The 18,591-nt window shown below is 38.8% G+C and overlaps 1 protein-coding gene across 6 annotated transcripts in view; it reads left to right on the forward strand.

Annotated features, from left to right (window-relative positions):
• Positions 1–4,669: 4,669 nt before the first annotated feature.
• usp25 (ubiquitin specific peptidase 25) overlaps positions 4,670–18,591 on the forward strand; it is a 106,280-nt gene continuing 92,358 nt past the window's right edge. For 3 of the 6 annotated variants that reach the window (XM_037979152.1, XM_037979151.1, XM_037979154.1), the window contains exons 1-5: positions 4,671–4,882; positions 12,611–12,688; positions 15,402–15,546; positions 16,414–16,537; positions 16,638–16,800. In XM_037979152.1, the coding sequence (XP_037835080.1) occupies positions 4,841–4,882; positions 12,611–12,688; positions 15,402–15,546; positions 16,414–16,537; positions 16,638–16,800 (552 nt within the window). In that variant the 5' untranslated portion in view covers positions 4,671–4,840. Of the gene's footprint in view, positions 4,883–12,610; positions 12,689–15,401; positions 15,547–16,413; positions 16,538–16,637; positions 16,801–18,591 lie in introns of all 6 variants that reach the window. The other 3 variants (XM_037979155.1, XM_037979156.1, XM_037979153.1) reach the window with 3 other exon arrangements.

An 18,591-nucleotide genomic window follows, 5' to 3' on the forward strand; every position in this document is an offset into this window, starting at 1 on the left:
ACAGCAGCAATATCAGTCCATGATGCACCTACTCTTTATATATTTTACAAAAGCAGTGATGATTAATACTTACTTTATTGAAAAACTTTCGTATGTCCATTTTTTACTGAACATTCTCCTGGTCTGCTCACTGAATGTTCATGCTGCTCTTAGCTGGCTTTGCTAGTAAACTTGCTAGCACGCTGGTATCACGGTTGCACAGAAAACGTGGACTGGAATCCATGTAGTGTGGGGGTATGTTATATGAACAAGTGGAATGGATCTGATAACGAAGTTTGTAGGGAAAACATGGACTGGATTTCATGTGGTGAGGGAGTACTCTATATGAACAAGTGGAATAGATTTGATAACAACGCACCAAAGAGGATCTCTACCTTACGCTGTAAAGAAAAAGGAAACTGACCAATTTATGATCATATATTTGAGCTAATAATGAAATAATATATGGTTATTTATTTAAACTCATATTCTGGCCACATTATATTGAATTTTTGTAAAAAAATAAAAAATAAAAAAAATTTTGACACCAAAATTATTTAGGGGGGCTTGAAAACATTTTGAAAACATTTTAGAAACAAAAACAGGCACCTGTCCACCTCGTTTCCCAAACAGAGGTGGACATCAGCTGCAGCAACGTCACCTAGAGGTCAAATCCCACAGCCAGTTGGGACCCTGGACTGAAAGCAAGAGCAGAACCAGCAGTGACAAATACCACAGAGCAGACCATCTACACAGGGACTGGCAGACCTGTTGTTACATCTTGATGTCCTGAACCGAACACTGTCATTTCTCATGGACACGGGGGCAACATGCTCCTTGAGCAGAAGACACCCTGCCCAATAAATCTGTGGATGTCGTGGGTCTCTCTCGGGTGAATCTGAAGCTGCCTCCAGAAAAAGAACTACCACTGTGTTTGAAAAGACAGCAGTTATGACATTCCACTTACTCCGGTCGTGTTCCAGGCTGTGACTATCTCATGAAACTAGGAGCCTCCATTTTTGTGCACACTCCCTGATGGATGCAGCTGCCTTGCTCCATGGCTACAGGACAGCCAAACACCAATACTTACAAAGATGGAGGTCTCCCAAGGCACAAGCCTGTAGGACACATTTAGCGTTTATAAGATCTGTTTTTATCCCTTATTTTTCAAAACTTTACAGGAGAAAATAGTCAAAGCTTGTTTTATGATGCGAGCACTTACTACGTCACGTATTCTTAACGTACAATATAACGAAGATCAGATGTCTCACTCCGATTAGAGTTCAAAACCAAACATTCTAACAGATTTTAGCATACATTTTCTTAAACTAATTATTAACTATGAACTTAGTTATTACCTTTTGTATGTAACTTAGTCACGTAATGAACTTATTGCTGTCTTTGAATAAAAGGCAGCACACCCGCGGCTCAACTTTTCAATCAGGCAAACTTTCTGACAGACGGATGTGACGTCAGCCTCCATGGCGGGAGTTCCATGCTCCGGCGGCGGGAGGGTGGTGAAATGTAAACACAGCTGCATTCAGCAGCTCTTGTCGCAGGAGAGGTGCGCCCTGAACTGTCCTATCTCTTGTACTGAAGAGGAGCTACTGCGCATGTACAACTTTTAACGAGAGTCTATGGATAAAGATTTGGGGCGGAAATACGTCACCAATCAAACAACGTCGAAGAACGAAACAACTTTACTTATCATTAACTATAAAATATTTATCTTACACAACTAAAAATATATATACATATATTTCAAAATATTTTTAATGTACTATTTTTTTTTTTTTTTACATCTTATTCAAGGTAATGTGAGTGGTGGGGCGGCGCCCTAGCCCCCTTTATTGACCAGCCGCTGCTGCTTCTCAGTGCTGTTTTTCGGGATGTTTCTGAAACAGATGGCATTACAAATATGGTTCTGTTTCAGAAAAAAGAGGGAGGGAGTAGCAGAAGCATTTTACTTTAATTTTGAATTTGAATTTTCTTCATCTTTAAAACTTGTTAAACAAAAACAAAAGCAGAGGTCAATCAAAATCAGCTTTTTATGGCTGATGCAATATGCAACACCATTTTTATTTTATTTATAATTGTTGGTCATTATTATCTGACAAAATATAACAATAATTGACATGAACAAATAATATTTAGATCTTTCTAGCCTAAAAGAATTTAATTGTAGGTTACAGTAAGATGATTGTAGCTGCTGCTGCTAGATTCCCTGACATTTCTAACCCAGATCTCCCAAACATTTAAAACAGTTAAAACTGAAAAGATGAATAGAACAGTGAAATCATTTAAATGCTAACCCCTATGTAACTGTAAAGATGCTTCTAAGCCATTATTTTTGTGTTTTGTTTTGTTTTACCACAAATGAAATAAAGCAAAACAAAGATGCACGCTTTGACTCTGTGACTCTTTTGTTTATTTTTTAATTATGTGTCATTTGAGCTCAATTTAATAAAAAAAACAACTATTAGGTCTGAAAAGGGGGAAGTATGCGCTATGTTTGGACATATGTGTTGTACTTTTATTCCCAACAATACAGCACCGGACGGTTCCGTGACCAAGGCGCTGGAGGGACTGAGGACTCTCAGCAAAACCATGCATGAACACTCGGGGCTGGACAGCCCCTGGGACAGCTGGTTCACCGACATCTTCAGGAAGTGGAAGGCCCTGGCGATGTCTCTCTTTGTTTCTCTCACTACTTTTCTAGGTGTGCTGATTACCTGTGGCTGCTGCTATGTGCCCTGCATGAGATCTCTGATGGTGCGCTGTATCACCTCCATTGCTCGAGAAGGGAGGTGGTGAGAAGCCACCGGCCTATCAGATGGTGGCGAACGAGGGGGTGAACGAAGATGAAGGGATGGAGCTGTCATTGGTCGCCTAGTGAAACCATCAGCCAACTTAGCCATGCCGTAGTTATAATGTATAATAATGCTGTGTTAAGAATGAAACTGAAGAGTGACCAATCTGTGATTTTTTATATGACAATGAAAAATTAACAAAATGATTTTTAGATGATAGACTTTTAATGATCAATTCATGATTTTTCTATATGGTATATTTTCAAAACGATGTGTTTATGTACTTGCTGTCAGGTGGGCACAAGAGTAATACTAGAATAGCTGGTAGGTTCAATCATTAAAGGGAGAATGTATTAAGAGTAGTAGTAAGTAAGAGCCCCCTATTAGAGAGCTCAAACCCATCAGTCGCGCACAGAGTAAGAAAGGTCGAGAGCCGTGTCGTCTCACTGATGGCGTCACAAAAATGTTGTAAGGTTATGAGCAGATGGGACTGAATTTAAGAATAGATTACACTTCCTCGCTCGTTTGGCTACCTGATAGCAAGATAATATGAAAGTAGGGGTATAAGACCTATGGTTAGAGGATTGTGTCTCATAAACAATTTGTTGTGCCTTTTGATCAATGTTTTTGAATATAATCAGGAGGGACAGACATGGTAAAGACGTCTGATCAGGAGTGATGTGCTGGTAACCTCTCCTCCCAAGCATAGGTGTTGATTTTTTACTAGTTTGTATCGATCTTCTACTACTTTTGAACAATGTAAGCTACTTAAGTATATACATGGTAATTTTGTTTGTTTCTCAGACTAGGGATAGTTCTTTTCTGTACAGGTGTACGTTGCGCTAAAGATGGCCGCTGCCACGGAGGGCTGGGGCGCCGTTGCTGTTTTACCTCGCATTAAACATCTTGCCCTTGGGAATTTTCTGGCACGGGCAGCCCTGCACCTAGTAGGGATAGAGAGCTGTGTTTGAAGGTGGTCTCTTTTAGAGACCAAAAGGGGCAAATTGTAAAATAGACGCTCTTGCCAGATAGAAACATGTATTAATGTACGTTTAAATTGAATCAAATGTATTAACATGTTGATGGCTGTAACTATGCACTGGTGAGGTCATGTGAGTTTATGGTGTGTGTGACTGCCTGCACCGGCTACAAGATAATGGAGACTGGGGGAGTCAGCTCAGTAGAAAACTGAAACCATCCTGAAGAAACCCAACTGCAGAAGACAGGAAAACAACTCCATATATGGCCCCGGACGGATGTCCAGACGAAGACGAGCCATTGTGTGTAATGTAGCATCTCTGGGTGGGGCAGCATGTTAAAACTGTTATGTTTTAGAGATCTCGCTCAGACGCGACTTGGGTTTTCCTATTATTCTGGCAAGGCGTCTCCTTTCAGCGCTGAAAGTAAATAAACTCTGTTCAAGCTTTAATGCAGACTCTTTGGCTGTTTTTTGACTCTCTGACTCCGTGCATCTTTTCGATCTCGAGTGAGGAGGTCTAGCAGGTTTTCCGGGTTTCTGTGAGTTTTTCTGACCTCGACACATCATAAAGACACAAAAATTAAAAAATCATAAAAAACAACAACATACAGTCACTAAATGAGATCCCAATACACATCCATATGATTCAAATGTAACTCTAAACAGGTGGGTTTTTAGCCTTGATTTTAAGGAACTCAGTGTTTCAGCTGTTTTGCAGTTTTCGCATCAAATAATTTATTGACATATTTAAATATATGTTCAAATTTTGTATCTATTATTATCCGCCAGTTGGAACTCCTGTCAAATGGCCTGTTTCAGTTTTCGTTCCCGGTGTGTTTTGGCCTCAGTGTGATTGGTTCAGGCAGACATGAGTAATCGATCCCTGCTCTCAACGGGCAGAGCAATGTTTTCATGCTGACGAGTTGCGCCAGTCACTCTACCATGGCGCCCATGTCGTCGTTTAAGGTGGGGACTTCGTAGCGTCCTGTTGTGTTTCGTTTCGGTGGAAAGTACAGCCTGTGTTTCGCTACTCCTGGTTTGAATTTTAATCACATTTACCTCCGAACCGGCCATGACCGTGGAGCAGAATGTCCTCCAGCAGCATTCTCAGAAGGTAAGCTTGGAGAAGATAACTTCACGGCCAGCTAACTTGAGCAGAACTGCGTTAGCTTCATAGTTTTTAGGGCTCGGAGAACGCGTAGAGTGTGTCTCGGCTCTGTGGTTAGTTAGGTTAATTTTAAATCGTCGGGATAGTGGTGCTGCTAGCTTTTCGCTCCAAAATAAATGTTTTGAACGCTTATGTAATATTACATTTCAGGAATAAGGCCTAAAGCTGCCCTGCTGTTTGCTTACGTTAGCTAACGGTGCTGCGTAAGTTAAACTCTGTTTGTGGAAGTTAGCTAACATTTACAATAGCTAGTCATTTAAATATAATATAGCATTCTGCTTGGCAACCAGGAGACTCATGATGTCGTTTAGTTAAAACAAAAGCATGTTTTTTGACAGCCTGACCTGCTGTATCTCGTTTGTTTATGTTGTGTTCAAACGTTTTTTTCGGGGCGTTGCACTGAAGGCTTGAAGGTCTTGGGTTTACTAAAAAAGCGACAACGTCCAGTTCGAAACAACCGATCTGTTCAGATGTTCAGATGTTTACTTGGTTCCTCATCGCGTACGTGATGTCTTTGTTTACAAAAAGCTTTGCCAGCGGCGACGGTGGAAATCCACCCGAGTCCTGACGCTCGGCGGTCAGATGTCGAGCCAAGCGAGTGATGGTCCATAGCTGGGGAGACTTATTATTATGTTACATGTCATCATGGTCTCATCTTACCACACTGCATGTACAGTCCCCCCCCCCGAGCTCAGGGGCCTACCGAGGCCCCCACACAGCTCTGGTTAGTTATCGCCCGCTGCCGAAGGCCAAAAGGCGGGCGATCATGTTTTTGCCTGCGTCTTGGGTGGTCGGTTGCCTGTCTGTTAGCAAAATATTTCACGAACCACTGGACGGATTTGAATGAAACTTGCAGAAGCAAATTCTTTGATCTACATTTACATCTGACTAACCTTTACAGTCAACCAAATTTGAGATGGCCAACACAGAACACTGAATGTAGAAAACACAGAAATGGCGATAACTCAGTCCATTTCACGTGGTAGTCGCTAAGAGTCATCCCCAGCTCATACTCCCAGCGCTAACAGATCGCATGTGGTCTCGCAGTTTTGCACCATATCGCACACAACCTTATTTTCGAGGTCTGACCAGAACAGCTGTTGTTAGAGGTGATTCGCTTGTCATGCCAGGAGCTTTTTCGGTTTCCTTGAGAACTGAGAATCTGCACAAACATCTGGCATGAAAGGCAGCAGGCAATATGTATTCCTTCAACCAACACTAGGCCTTTATTTGTATAACATTTTGACTTTCTGTTGTTTTAACGTTAGTTAAGGTAGTAACTAACTGAGCTGTGACTATTGGGGGGACTCAAAATTGTGAGAAAGTGTAGATTTTCTTAGCAGTCTTGCTGAACTCTGTGTGTTTGTGACCAAAAGATTGTCAAGCTGTGTGGGCGCCTTTTGAGCAGCCAGTTTTTGGAAGCCTCAGCCTGTTTTCATGTTCAGGGCTTATAAAACTGTATACTTGCCATTTTAAAGATTCCATCAATGACTCAAACCTAAACGTCGCAGTGCAACACCAACATTCTGATCTCCACAGCCAAACCATGAAGAATAAAATATTAAAATACATATTGCAGACCACAGGTCTAAACTCGTAGGCAATTGTAGATCCCCATCTTATTTATAGAATTACACTTTTCTCATGGCTGTCAAAGCTGTTCAGGCCAGTGTTGTTTTAATCTGTTGGTAGGTGTGTTTGTTTTATGAAGCTGAGCTTCATCATGTGAGAGTTTTGTAAGTGTAGGGAGTGGTGCTGGTTTTCATGTAGTGACCTGTCATGCTAAAGGACTGTCCTGTCTTATTTTTGTCCTTGGCTTATTTTTCCGTAGTTCGTATTTTATGGTACCACCACATTTTTTCATCTAAAAAGTGCTGTGATTTTTTTTTTTTTCACCCGAAGTTTCAGCTGGACAGCTTTTAGCTTGACTTAAACCAAACTTCACCTAAAACATGTGTAGATATATTAGTGTTTAGTGTGAAATATCTTATTCTGCACCTGAAGCTACAACATTTTTGACAAACTCAGGTCTTTGTTCTCCTGACATGTTTTCAGGTGGATGAGTTAGCTGAAATACTAAGGTAACGGTAGCTCACACCTCTGTTTTGAAACAACTGTTTGGTCGCCACATAGTTTCTTGCTATTGCAGTCAGTTGTGCCAACAAAACATACTGAAAGGTTTCCTGATTCACGCTCAGTAATCCAGGTGGAAAAATCTAACACGATTGAGTCAGGTCCTCTGGACAGTTACTTCTTTGATGATACATTTCGTCTTTTATCCAAAAGACTTCTTCAGTCTGAGGAACTGCAACTGGTTGATTTACTATCATTCTGAGTCATCTCTCTCACTCCAACCCACCCGCCCCCCCCTTCCCTCCTTCTTATCTTAGTTAGTAATTCTTACGTCGGCTGTCTAGCGGGCCTGGGGTACTTTGAGAAAGTTCGGTACCGTTAGTTTTAGTATTGTCATGTTTTAGCTTTTTTAGCCTTCCTGTACATTTATTTTATTTGATTTTATCTTAGCTCATAGTTTAGATATTGTTAGATTGTTAGATTCCTAATTGTTGTATAGTTCAGTTTTAACTTTATCATGATTTTATTTAGATTATTTTAGCTACTATTTTGACTCTCAACTCATGCTTAGATATGTCTGGTTTCGTGATTTTATTTAGATTATACAAGATTCCTTTAGGTTATACATGATTGATGTGTTTTTCTTTTTTTTTGTGTTTCATTATGTACCTGCTGTATTAGATTCTGTTTTTGTTTCTGTTGTAAAGCGCTTTGGATCGCCTTGTTGCTGAAAAGCGCTATATAAATAAATCTCACTTCACTTCAGTTCACTATGTGAAGGACTCTGACTGAAGAAGTCTTCTGGATAAAAGACGAAACGTATCATCTAAGAAGTAACCATCCAGAGGACCTGACTCAACCTTGTTAGATCCTGAAAAAGTAGTTCTTGGATGTTTAGGGTTTCCCCCAGTGTATTATAAGCCTGGCAGGCTGCCAGGCCTTGGTGAACTTGCCACTAGGCTAAGCTCTGCTTGTTTATTATAAATACAGCATTTTCTATACACATTTTTTCCACCCGCACCCCAAAAACTGCTACCTTTATGTACCTCACTGCGCGAGGGTGCGCACGCCAACAGTGCCGCAATGGCGCTGTCCCTGCCCCTGTGCGAAGGCCCCGCGTGGTGTCACGTTGCGTGCCTTTCCTAGTAACTTGGTGCTCCGTTCAAAATGGACGATTTTGGTGCTCTAGCGGAGCTGGTTCGCCTGCCTGTATCGGCATTTTATGATCCCTCTGTGAGAGATTACAAAGATAATCAAACAGTTCAAAACTCGTGGAAAGAGATTACTGCTTCAGCTGATAAAAAGAGTGTTTATAGACTAGAGAGGTAAGAAATATTAGTTTGATGATGGGCGAATCACAACTAAAGCAAATACGACAATGGAAGTCAAACTGAATGCTTCAAGTTTAAACATCCTCACTGTATCACAGCCAGAAACACAACAGTTCTTCCTCCTGAATACGTGCAGCCATATTTGATGTGACAACCATCTGCTCTTTTTTTTACTGTATTTCCACTGGTTACGTAGCGTACTGCCCCTTGTCTTTTCGGAGAAAACTGCACCGATGTAAGCGCCAAGTCTAAACGCCTCCCCTGCACGCTCAGGTCCGCACGCTGTTTGCGGAGCCCTGCGTGACTAATGAGCCCTGAGGCCGAGCCACCTTCAGCTACCACTGGAGTTAGCAGGTCGCTGGAGCCACCGCAATAAACTTTATCGGGATTAACCAAAGATGGTTAGTTGAGCTGAAATTCAGCAGATGGCTTAACAAGACCGAATATGGTATGCATGTTTTGTACTTAGTGAAAATATTATCCTTGTTTACCAGTAAAATGATGCTATTAAATATGGCATTAGATGTTTTGTTTTGTTGTTACATGTAGTGATCCAACATGCAGCCTGTGGCACAAAAAGCACAGTACAGTACAGCATCTGTCTGTTTATCAGAGTTCTCTGTTGTTATTCATTGACCTTGATGTGAGATGTGTGTTGGTGCCTTGTTTGCACTTTTTCATTTGTTATTTAATTTATTTGTAAATGTGACTTAAATTATGATTCAAATTAGGCACAATCAATTAGTATTTATTTTAATTGTGTTTTTGTTTAAAAAAAGTATTTAAAAAGTGCCTTTTTGTAAAACTGTAGTTGTGTAAATATTTGGCACAAATATCTTAAAATATCACAATAAAAAGCCATATTTTCAACTTTCTTGTCAACTTTAATCTTTTTTTTTTTTTTTTTTACTAAATTACTGAAGGCCGGCAGTCGGCCAGCGAATGGCCACCTACCACCGAGCTTAGCCTCTTTTCTGGGGGAAACCCTGATGTTGTTTGGCTACTAAATTTGTCCATTGCGTTGAACATTGGAACTGCTAGACACTTACAGTAGACTTTTGTCTCAGCTCTATGTTACGAGGCCCCCTTTTCCCATCACAGGAGGCTACAGGAGCGGCCAAGATAGGCTCATTCATTGTGAACATCAAATGTGAAAGACACTTGTTTTCTTAAGAAAAATACACATATTCATAAATCTGTGACGTATGTTTCACAGCAAATTCAATTTTGAAAGTCCAATTCTACAACTTGTATTCCGCATCGCTGGAATGATAAGGCCTTCCACTGTTGTATTGTTTTTGTGAATTGCACTCTTTGACATACAAAACCATGCAGATTCCTGACCTGGATTTGGAAGGCCAGAGTCTGTAAGTTTGGGAAGCCTCAGAGTTGTCGTTGTTCGTGCTTTGCAGAGAATTCTTTCCTTAAGCTGCACTATAAGTGTTAACATGTCTGAGCGACTGCTTTTTGGTTGACTTGACCCAGAACAACCTGACTGACCAGTGAGGTGTAGTTCATGCCAATAAACCTGGTCCCATTAGTCCAAACAGTTCAGCTGTCAAGTTATTATCTAGAAAACTATACAAGGCAGGGGAATTCCTCTTCTAAAATGTCACATGTTTCAGTTTAGTATACTTGTATGATGTCAGTCCAAAGCCGAAGTAACCTCAGAACACAAACTTGTGCTTAATGCCATAAGTGTGTAATAGGGTTGAATGATAGGCTAAAGTTTTTTTTTTTATCATCAGTCCAACAGCTGACAATATAGTTGCAAAGTTGTGTTTAAGCTTTTTTTTTCTCTTGTTATTGAGGAACAGGACTGACAATCCCCAAAGAGTTGCTCTAAATTTTTGGTAAGAAATTTGCCCGATCTGTGTAACCAGCACCACACTGTTGTTAAAAGCTAAAAGCAGCTTTATCCACAAAGAATTGACAGGTGTTAAGGTTTTGAATTGAATTGTATGAACTCTTGAAAGGAAAAGTTAAACTAGCCAAAATAAAGTGGAAAATAGTCCTTAAAATAGGAAAACTTCTGTTGATAGATTAATGGTCCATGGTCAGTAAAATATTTGTCCAATTGCCCAACCCTAGCATAGAACAACCATCTTTTTTAATAAATTCACTTTGCTGAACAGTGAATTAGTCATCTCCCTGTCTCTCTAACTGGCCTGATGCTGATTCAAAATATAGTTTAGGCTGGAAAATAAACAAATAAAAACAGTTAGATGTGTTTGACAGTAGATGATACACTGAAAAGACAAAAGGCTGTTCACAATATAGTTGGATAGTGTTCATCTTTTTGATAACTTCCTTCAAATTTTATTCAGATTGTACCCTGGTATGTGATATTACCTTCTGCCTACATATGCTTTTCATGGTTTCTTATTCCTGCATGTAATTTAGAGTTTATAACAGATTTAGTGTTTAGACTAAACACTTTTAAAAATTGCTATGACATTATAGAACAAAACAAATTTAACAACCGACCAGAAAAGCAGGTCATTATCAGCCTGCATTATTAGTTTGGTGGCTGCACTTCTCTGTAAAATCATAATATAACTCTATCTGTAGAGATTAGGGATGCACTGATTCTGGTTTTGTGAGCCAAAACAGATTTCAGGTTCTTGTACAGCTGCCAAACTTGGACTTTTGGGACTAAAACTTGATAACTCTAGACTGAAAACAAGTAAATGGTAACTAGTACGCAAGTTATATTGCACCTTTTTAACCTCTCTAGGTTGTGCAAAGTGCTTTACAGAGTTTCTCATTCACCCACTCATATAGTGCTTTCATTTCTATACGTTTACTCTCCATATACAGTACTCACTCATACACCAGTTGAGCATATGTGTGGGCAGTGGGGAGTGCAATGTGTTGTCCAAGGACACTTTGGCACGCTGCAGAGCTGGGGATCAAACCCCAACCCTCTTTATGGGGTCAAGCTGCCCTCAAAATAAGAAACACTTTGAGGAATCCACCTTGTATTTTTAGGGCCCTCTACTGACTTTATATCAATTCAGTAATCCATTAAATATGGCTACAGAAGGTACAGCAGATCTTTACACAGCTTTTTAGTTCACCAAGGAAGATTAATTTAGTTTTATTGTAAAGACTCACCAAGGTGGCTAAATAGATATTACAGGGCGTTCCATGAGCTGTTTGAACCACAAGACAAGAAGGTATCTGTGTTCACATGCAGTTAATCAATTACTTGAGAATGAAAAGAATTCCCCATGGACCACAACTTGGTGAAGACCTCGTTTATTGGCAGAAACAATTGCATTACTTCAGAGTGCAATAAATTGGCCACCAGTAGAGCCCTGCAGTGTGTAAGTGTTTTTATGTTTTCAATCACAAGACTTGACTTTTGCCTTTTTTTACTGGACAAAAACATGCTTCAAGCTCAACTTAGGTTGTTGTATTTGTTGGAAATGTAAACAGGGTTTGACACTGACTAAATCTTTTATTGCAGTTAATTCAGATGTTTGAAACAGGAAAGCTTCTAAAGTCATGAAGATAAAGAGACAAACTGATTTTTTTTAAAAACGTCAGCTTTCCTTACTGAATGCTAATGAACCAGATATAACCTGAAGCTCTGTGCACAGTGACTTTGCCATGTCTAAACATCCTAATGGTTTATCAATGCTCAGTTGAATTTGAATCAGTCAAGAATATATTAACTAACTGGGTGCAAAATTGATGTGACTTTGGTTAGTCACACAAGGGCTCTAACTAATGATTATTTACTTATTGATTCATTTTTCTACTACTTCCTCAATCATTTTGTTCATGAAATGTCAGAAAATTCTAACACTTCTAAACTATTTTCACAAAGCGCACAATAATATATTAAGATTGTTTTATTAAATCTTCTAACAAGCTAAAAATACTTTACAGTCTTATGGGCTAAAGACAAGTCATCTTGTTAGAAAATGACTACATCTCTTGTTTTTAATATTTCAAACACTTCTAAAGAAATCAAGAGTAATATATTTTAATGAATCAAAAACCTTTAGCATTGCCCTATAGCTTTACAAAGAAGTGGAGAACTTTCATTACCTTTTTGTAATTAACCTAAATGTATTATGTATAATTTATTAATCTTTGTGGTTGTATTTGTTGTTTTTTAAGGTTTTCAAAGTGTTGGTCTGTGATGATAGTTTTCCTTTAAAAACAAAACAAAAAACAATAGGCTAAATAAAGTGCCTTCCATCTGTCCCACCAGGCTCTTTGCTGAATTGCATTTTTTATTGTTTCTCTCCCTCTCTAGCACCAGCAGACACTACTAAACCAGTTGAGAGAGGTTACAGGCACCACGGACATTCAGCTGCTTCAGCAGGCCCTGCAGGTACAGCTTCAGTAGCAGGTCTTACTAACGCTTTACTCTTTATTCACACACAGGGTTGTCTTATATCTGAGAAAAGTGGCTCCCATGTCATTCTTATAAGGAAGTACAACTACTTCAACACACCTTGAAAGCATAAAATCACGTTGTGACATTTGATTTTTGATTTCATTAAACTTTGATTTTGTTTTTGATCAATTTGTAAATTTGTTCTTTTAAGTCTGCATATTTTTCTTTGGTGATAATTCAGTTTTATTTTTTCCTTTTATTCTTTTAAGAAATGTTGCAGATGCATCAAACTGGGAAGGCTCTCCTAATCTCACTAAATGAAAGGCATACAATGTCAATAAAGATGATTCTGATCTATTCTGTGCTTCAACCCTGATTGTGAAAAAGTTGGGACATAATAAAATGTAAATAAAAACTGAATGCAATGATTTGCAAATCTCAAAACCCCATATTTTATTCACAATGGAACATGGTAAAGATATCAAATGTTGACATTATGAATTTTGTATTTTTTGGCAGCAACACGTGTCAAAGCTGGGATGGGGCAACAAAATGCTGTAAAAGTCGGTGGTACAAACAGGAGCCTACCTTTCTAGCCTTGGGGGGTGGATGAATGACCAATAAGATAAATCATATGTTTGTTTTGCCTTTTAATAACAGCAATAAATTTAACACTTGAATAATAAGAGAAATAGTACATTTAACGATATAAAACAAATTAAAAAATAGTTTTATAGCTGGGATGATATTTTTACGAAGTCTGCAACTTTCCTCACTGCAATGTATTCTTTGGGGCTTCTCAAAGAACATATCCAGAGCCTATTGGTATGAAAAAAAAAGATTTTTTTGGTTTGAGTGGGTTGCAACATTTTGGAATGAAAGTAATTCAATAAATGTGGAAAAATGAATTATGGTTTTTGCAATAACTCTAGATTTTGTTCGTCTAGTTTGCCTGTGTTATTGCCAATCGTGGTTTTTAATGTTCACGTACTTTTAGCGACAAGAAAGTCCATATATTGGAATTTTCAAGCACAACAACCTTCATAATGTTAATGTTATTTGGTCAAAATGTGATTACAGGGCTAGAATTCCTAAGGCTTGACACTGAAAGGGTGTTTTTGTCTTTATATAACTTTGATATATTCTAAAAAGGTGATATTTAAAAAATTTATAGCGCAGGTAATCCTTTGCACAGTACAACTCAAGTTAGAATTGCCATTTTCTATTTGCCAGACTGACAGATTTCTTTCTTGAAATGACTTTATTTCATTTATAGTGATTATATTTTAGCTCATGTAGTCATTTAGTACAATTTTTTTATTTTTTTTAATTTGATCATTTATTGCATCACTGCATGGTTTCAAATATAAGCAAGCTTAGCAAATCCAGATCACTAAAACCTTGTTAATATTGTAATAATCAGATGTGGAATTGAAATTTGTACATGTATAAATAGTTTCAAAACTTGATAAGTTTATTATGTATTGCTTGGAATAAAATATGAGTTTACAGGGTTTCCCCCAGAAAAGAGGCTAAGCCTGGTGGTTGGTGGCCAATCGCCGGCCAATCGCCGGCCAATCGCCGGCTGACCTTGAGTTAGTAAAAAAAAAGAAGATCAAAGTTGACATGAAAGTTGAAAATATGGCTATTTATTATGTGATATTGTAAGATATTTGTGTCAAATATTTACACAACTACAGTTTTACAAAAAGGCACTTTTGAAATACTTTTTTAACCAAAAATACCATTAAAATGAAAATTGTTTGCACCTAATTTGAATCCTAATTTAAGTCACATTTAGAAATAAATTAAATTAACATAAATGAAAAAGTGCAAATAAGGCACCAACACATGTCTCACGTCAAGGCCAATAAATAACAACAAAGAACTCTGAAAAACAGACAGATGCTGTACTGTACTGTGCTTTTTGTGGCACAGGCTGCATGTTGGATCACTACATGTAACAACAAACCAAAGCATCTAATGAATTTAATAGCATCATTTTACTGGTAAACAAGAATAAATTAGCACGCACCATATTAATATTTTTCACTAAGTACAAAACATGCTTACCGTATTCAGTCTTGTAAAGCCACCTGCTGAATTTCGGCTCAACTAATCCTTGTGATCTATAAACACTTTTTTTTTTTTTTTTTTTTTAAATCGGCTTTCCATGAGTTTTGAACAGTTTGATTATGTTTGTGATCTCCCACAGAGGGATCATATAAATGCGGATATAAGCGAACCATCTCCGCTAAAGCACTGAAACCGTTCATTTTGAATGGAGCGCGCGGTCCGTGCGAAGTTACAAAAATTGGGAGGTGCATGACCATGCAACGTGACACCGTGCAGGGGCGGGGACAGTGCGATTGCGTCGCTGTTGGCACGCGCACCCTCACCCAGTGATCAAGGTGTGAAAAAAAAAAAAAGGAAAAAAAAAATTATGCGTTTTACAGTAAACAAGTAGAGCGTAGCCTGGCGGCAGGGAAGGGAAAGCCTGGCGGCCCGCCAGGCTTATAATTCACTGGGGGAAACCCTGGTTTATATAATTTGCAAATCATTGCATTCTGCTTTTATTTACATTTTTAAAAACTTTCCAACCTTTTCAGAATTTAAGTTCTATTCTATTCTAATAAACTACAACAGTTTGAAATATTCCTGTTGTTTTGTGTTCACTTTGTTAATCTTGTTTTTCTTGTTGGTGCAGGTGAGCAATGGAGACTTGGCTGATGCTGTTGCCTTTCTGACAGAGAAAAATGCCAAGGTTCCTCAGCAAGATGAGACTACCTACTACCAGACATCCCAGGTGGCCAGCGACAGATATATCAGTGTCGGCAGCCAGGCAGATACAAGTGAGCAACTCACCTCAGCATTTGTTGTCATTTTTGTGGATTGTCCAACTGTTCGGTCAAAAATGAAATAACTACAACTATTCCTATCAAGGTTTCCCCCAGAGTATTATAAACCTGGCAGGCTGCCAGGCTTTGGTGACCCGGCCGCCAGGTTAAGCTCCGCTTGTTTGTTATAAATATGTCATTTTTTCCACGTTTTTTTCCACCCGCACCCTCAAAACTGTAACCTTTATCGCAGCAATAAACTTAATGAGCGGGTTTAACCAAAAATGGGTAGTTGAGCTGAAATTCAGCGGGTGGCTTTACAAGACCGAATATGGTAAGCATGTTTTGTGCTTAGTGAAAATATTATCCATGTTTACCAGTAAAATGATGCTATTAAATTCAGCATTACATATGTTTTGTTTTTTTGTATTACAGCATCTGTCTGTTTTTAAGAGTTCTCTGTTGTTGTTAAATGGCCTTGACGTGAGACATGTGTTGGTGCCTTGTTTGCACTTTTTCATTTATGTCAATTTAATTTATTTCTAAATGTGACTTAAATTAGGATTCAAATTAGGTGCAAACAATTTGTATTTATTTTAATTGTATTTTTGTTTAAAAAAGTATTTCAAAAGTTCCTTTTTGTAAAACTGTAGTTGTGTAAATATTTGGCACACATATCTTAAAATATCACATAATAAATAGCCATATTTTCAACTTTCTGTCAACTTTAATCTTTTTTTTTACTAAATTATGGTTGGCTAGCGATCGGCTGGTGAACGGCCACCTACCACCGGGCTTAGTGTCTTTTCTGGGGGAAACCCTGCCTATGTTCGAACCATCAGCACATATTGTTATTAAGCACATGTATGCTTTTTTGTGCAGATGTAATTGATCTGACAGGTGATGATAAAGACGACCTGCAAAGGGCTATCGCCCTCAGCCTGGAGGAGTCCAACAGGGCTTTCAGGGAAACGGGCATCACTGATGAGGAGCAAGCCATCAGCAGGTGGGCTTAAGAGTGTCCCATTTGTGTTAAAGAAGGCTCCTGCGCAAAACAACAAAAAGTTTATTAACAAGATTTAAATCTGTTTCTTTTTGGATTTTAGGGTTTTGGAGGCCAGCATAGCTGAGAACAAAGCAAGTCTAAAGCGTACTCACACAGAAGTGTGGAGCGACTCGCCCAACCCACATGACAGAAAGAGGATTGATAGCTGTCCAGTGGGTCTGAAAAATGTTGGCAATACCTGCTGGTTCAGTGCTGTCATACAGGTGATCACACACCAATTGCTAGTCACAATGCTGGTCCAGTCCTAATGATATTATTAATTAGTAATTTGAAACAGTTGAAATTCAAAATGTTTTTCCTTTATTTTTGCCCCTGTGCTTTAAAATTTCCTTTTTAAGCTGGGCTTTTTCAAATTTCTGTAACTGAGTCAAGTTTAGGTTTTTGGCTGAAGTAGCTGTTTGGTTCCCCCCAGGTAACTTTGGCAAATAAAGAACAAATGTTTTCAAATTCTCAAGGATAGTTGTGTGTGATGGTAGGATTGAACAACCTAAATCTCAAGATGATTGGTTATTCCCTGTCCCATGGGGTAACAAAACATTACAGTGTGTGAGCTTCAGGCTGAAATATTGGGTTCCCCTTTGATGTTTTTTCTCCTTTGAAAAGAGAGGAACTGTGTTCTCATATATCACAGAATGATAGAGAAATATTTGAAGGTATTTAATCCATATGCTCGAGCTGATTATTTTAGACAAAAAACAGACATTAGCTACCAAAAAATATCTTTCATCCAGTAACGGGTCATATTTTACATTAGAACGAGATTTACTAGAAAGCCTACATTTATCTTTTTAGAAAGTCTAATTTTTTGTGTCCTGCTATTAGCTAGCTTCCATCCTTTTATATTAGCAATAAAAATTATAAATTCACACAGTGTGTTAGAAAACAGTGTTTGGTGGCTGACTGATATTTGTCAGGCGAAAGTAAACATGACAAAAGTTAGAAAAAGACTGATTCTCTCTGCGATTAAGAAACAACACAAAACTGTGTAAGAAAAACCTTACACAAGGCTAGGTTTATTTGTTATTTATTTAAGGTTATTTATTTATTACTTACCAGGAGCTGTCGATTAAAATGAAAGTTACAACCCTGACACGATTATGGCTCGACACAGGGAGCGACATCACTCCCACTCACTTCTTTTCCTATGAAACTTGTGCGATGAGGCGACAATTGCTTGCCCACCTCCAGCCGAGCGACAGGCGAAATTTGTGCATTTGAAATTTAGAGCTTGTACACGTACATGTGCACACATGGGCAGGTGACGCAACAAAACAAAGTTGAAAAATGTTCAACTTTTGTCGCTGTTGCATGTCACTAAAACCAATCAGCAAGGGTTTCATTGACTGACCAATGAGTAAAGAGTCTGCTGCACGCTGCAGTCTGCAACCACTCTCAACATGGAGGAAAGCATCATTTTAGCTGTTTGACTTTCCTATAATATATGACATTTCACGCAGAGATTATCGAGATACACATGATGGCACGGACTGCTTTGAAAATGTCAAAATCCCTTCAATTTCATAACCAATCAAATTTCTTGGAGACAAGTCGCGAGTGCGATTCACAAAGCTGCCGTCACTATTGCGCCCTGTGTGTTCAGTTTCACCCCAATGGCAATGAGGGCAATCAGTTGTTCGATGAGAAGCGCCGTGAAGACGGTTGGATCAGCCTCTCTGGCTGCAGTGCGTGCTCCCAACACAGAGGGAACAGAATTTCAAAATAAAGTAAATTTTAACATTTTATGATATTTATATTTATTTCAATTCTATGATTATCGTTAGTACAAGTGCACAGATCTATAAAAAATTCCCTTCTCACCCTCCGCGGGTGGTCTTTGTTTCAACCTCTGAGCTCGGGTCCTCTACCAGAGGCCTGGGAGCTTGAGGGTTCTGCGCAGTATCTTGGCTGTGCCTAGAACTGCACATTTCTGGACTGAGATGTCTGATGTTGTTCCTGGGATCTGTTGTAGCCACTGCTCCAGTTTGGGGGTGACT

The sequence above is a fragment of the Kryptolebias marmoratus genome, linkage group LG13, assembly GCF_001649575.2.
Source record: "Kryptolebias marmoratus isolate JLee-2015 linkage group LG13, ASM164957v2, whole genome shotgun sequence".
NCBI classification, from domain to species: Eukaryota; Metazoa; Chordata; class Actinopteri; order Cyprinodontiformes; family Rivulidae; genus Kryptolebias; species Kryptolebias marmoratus.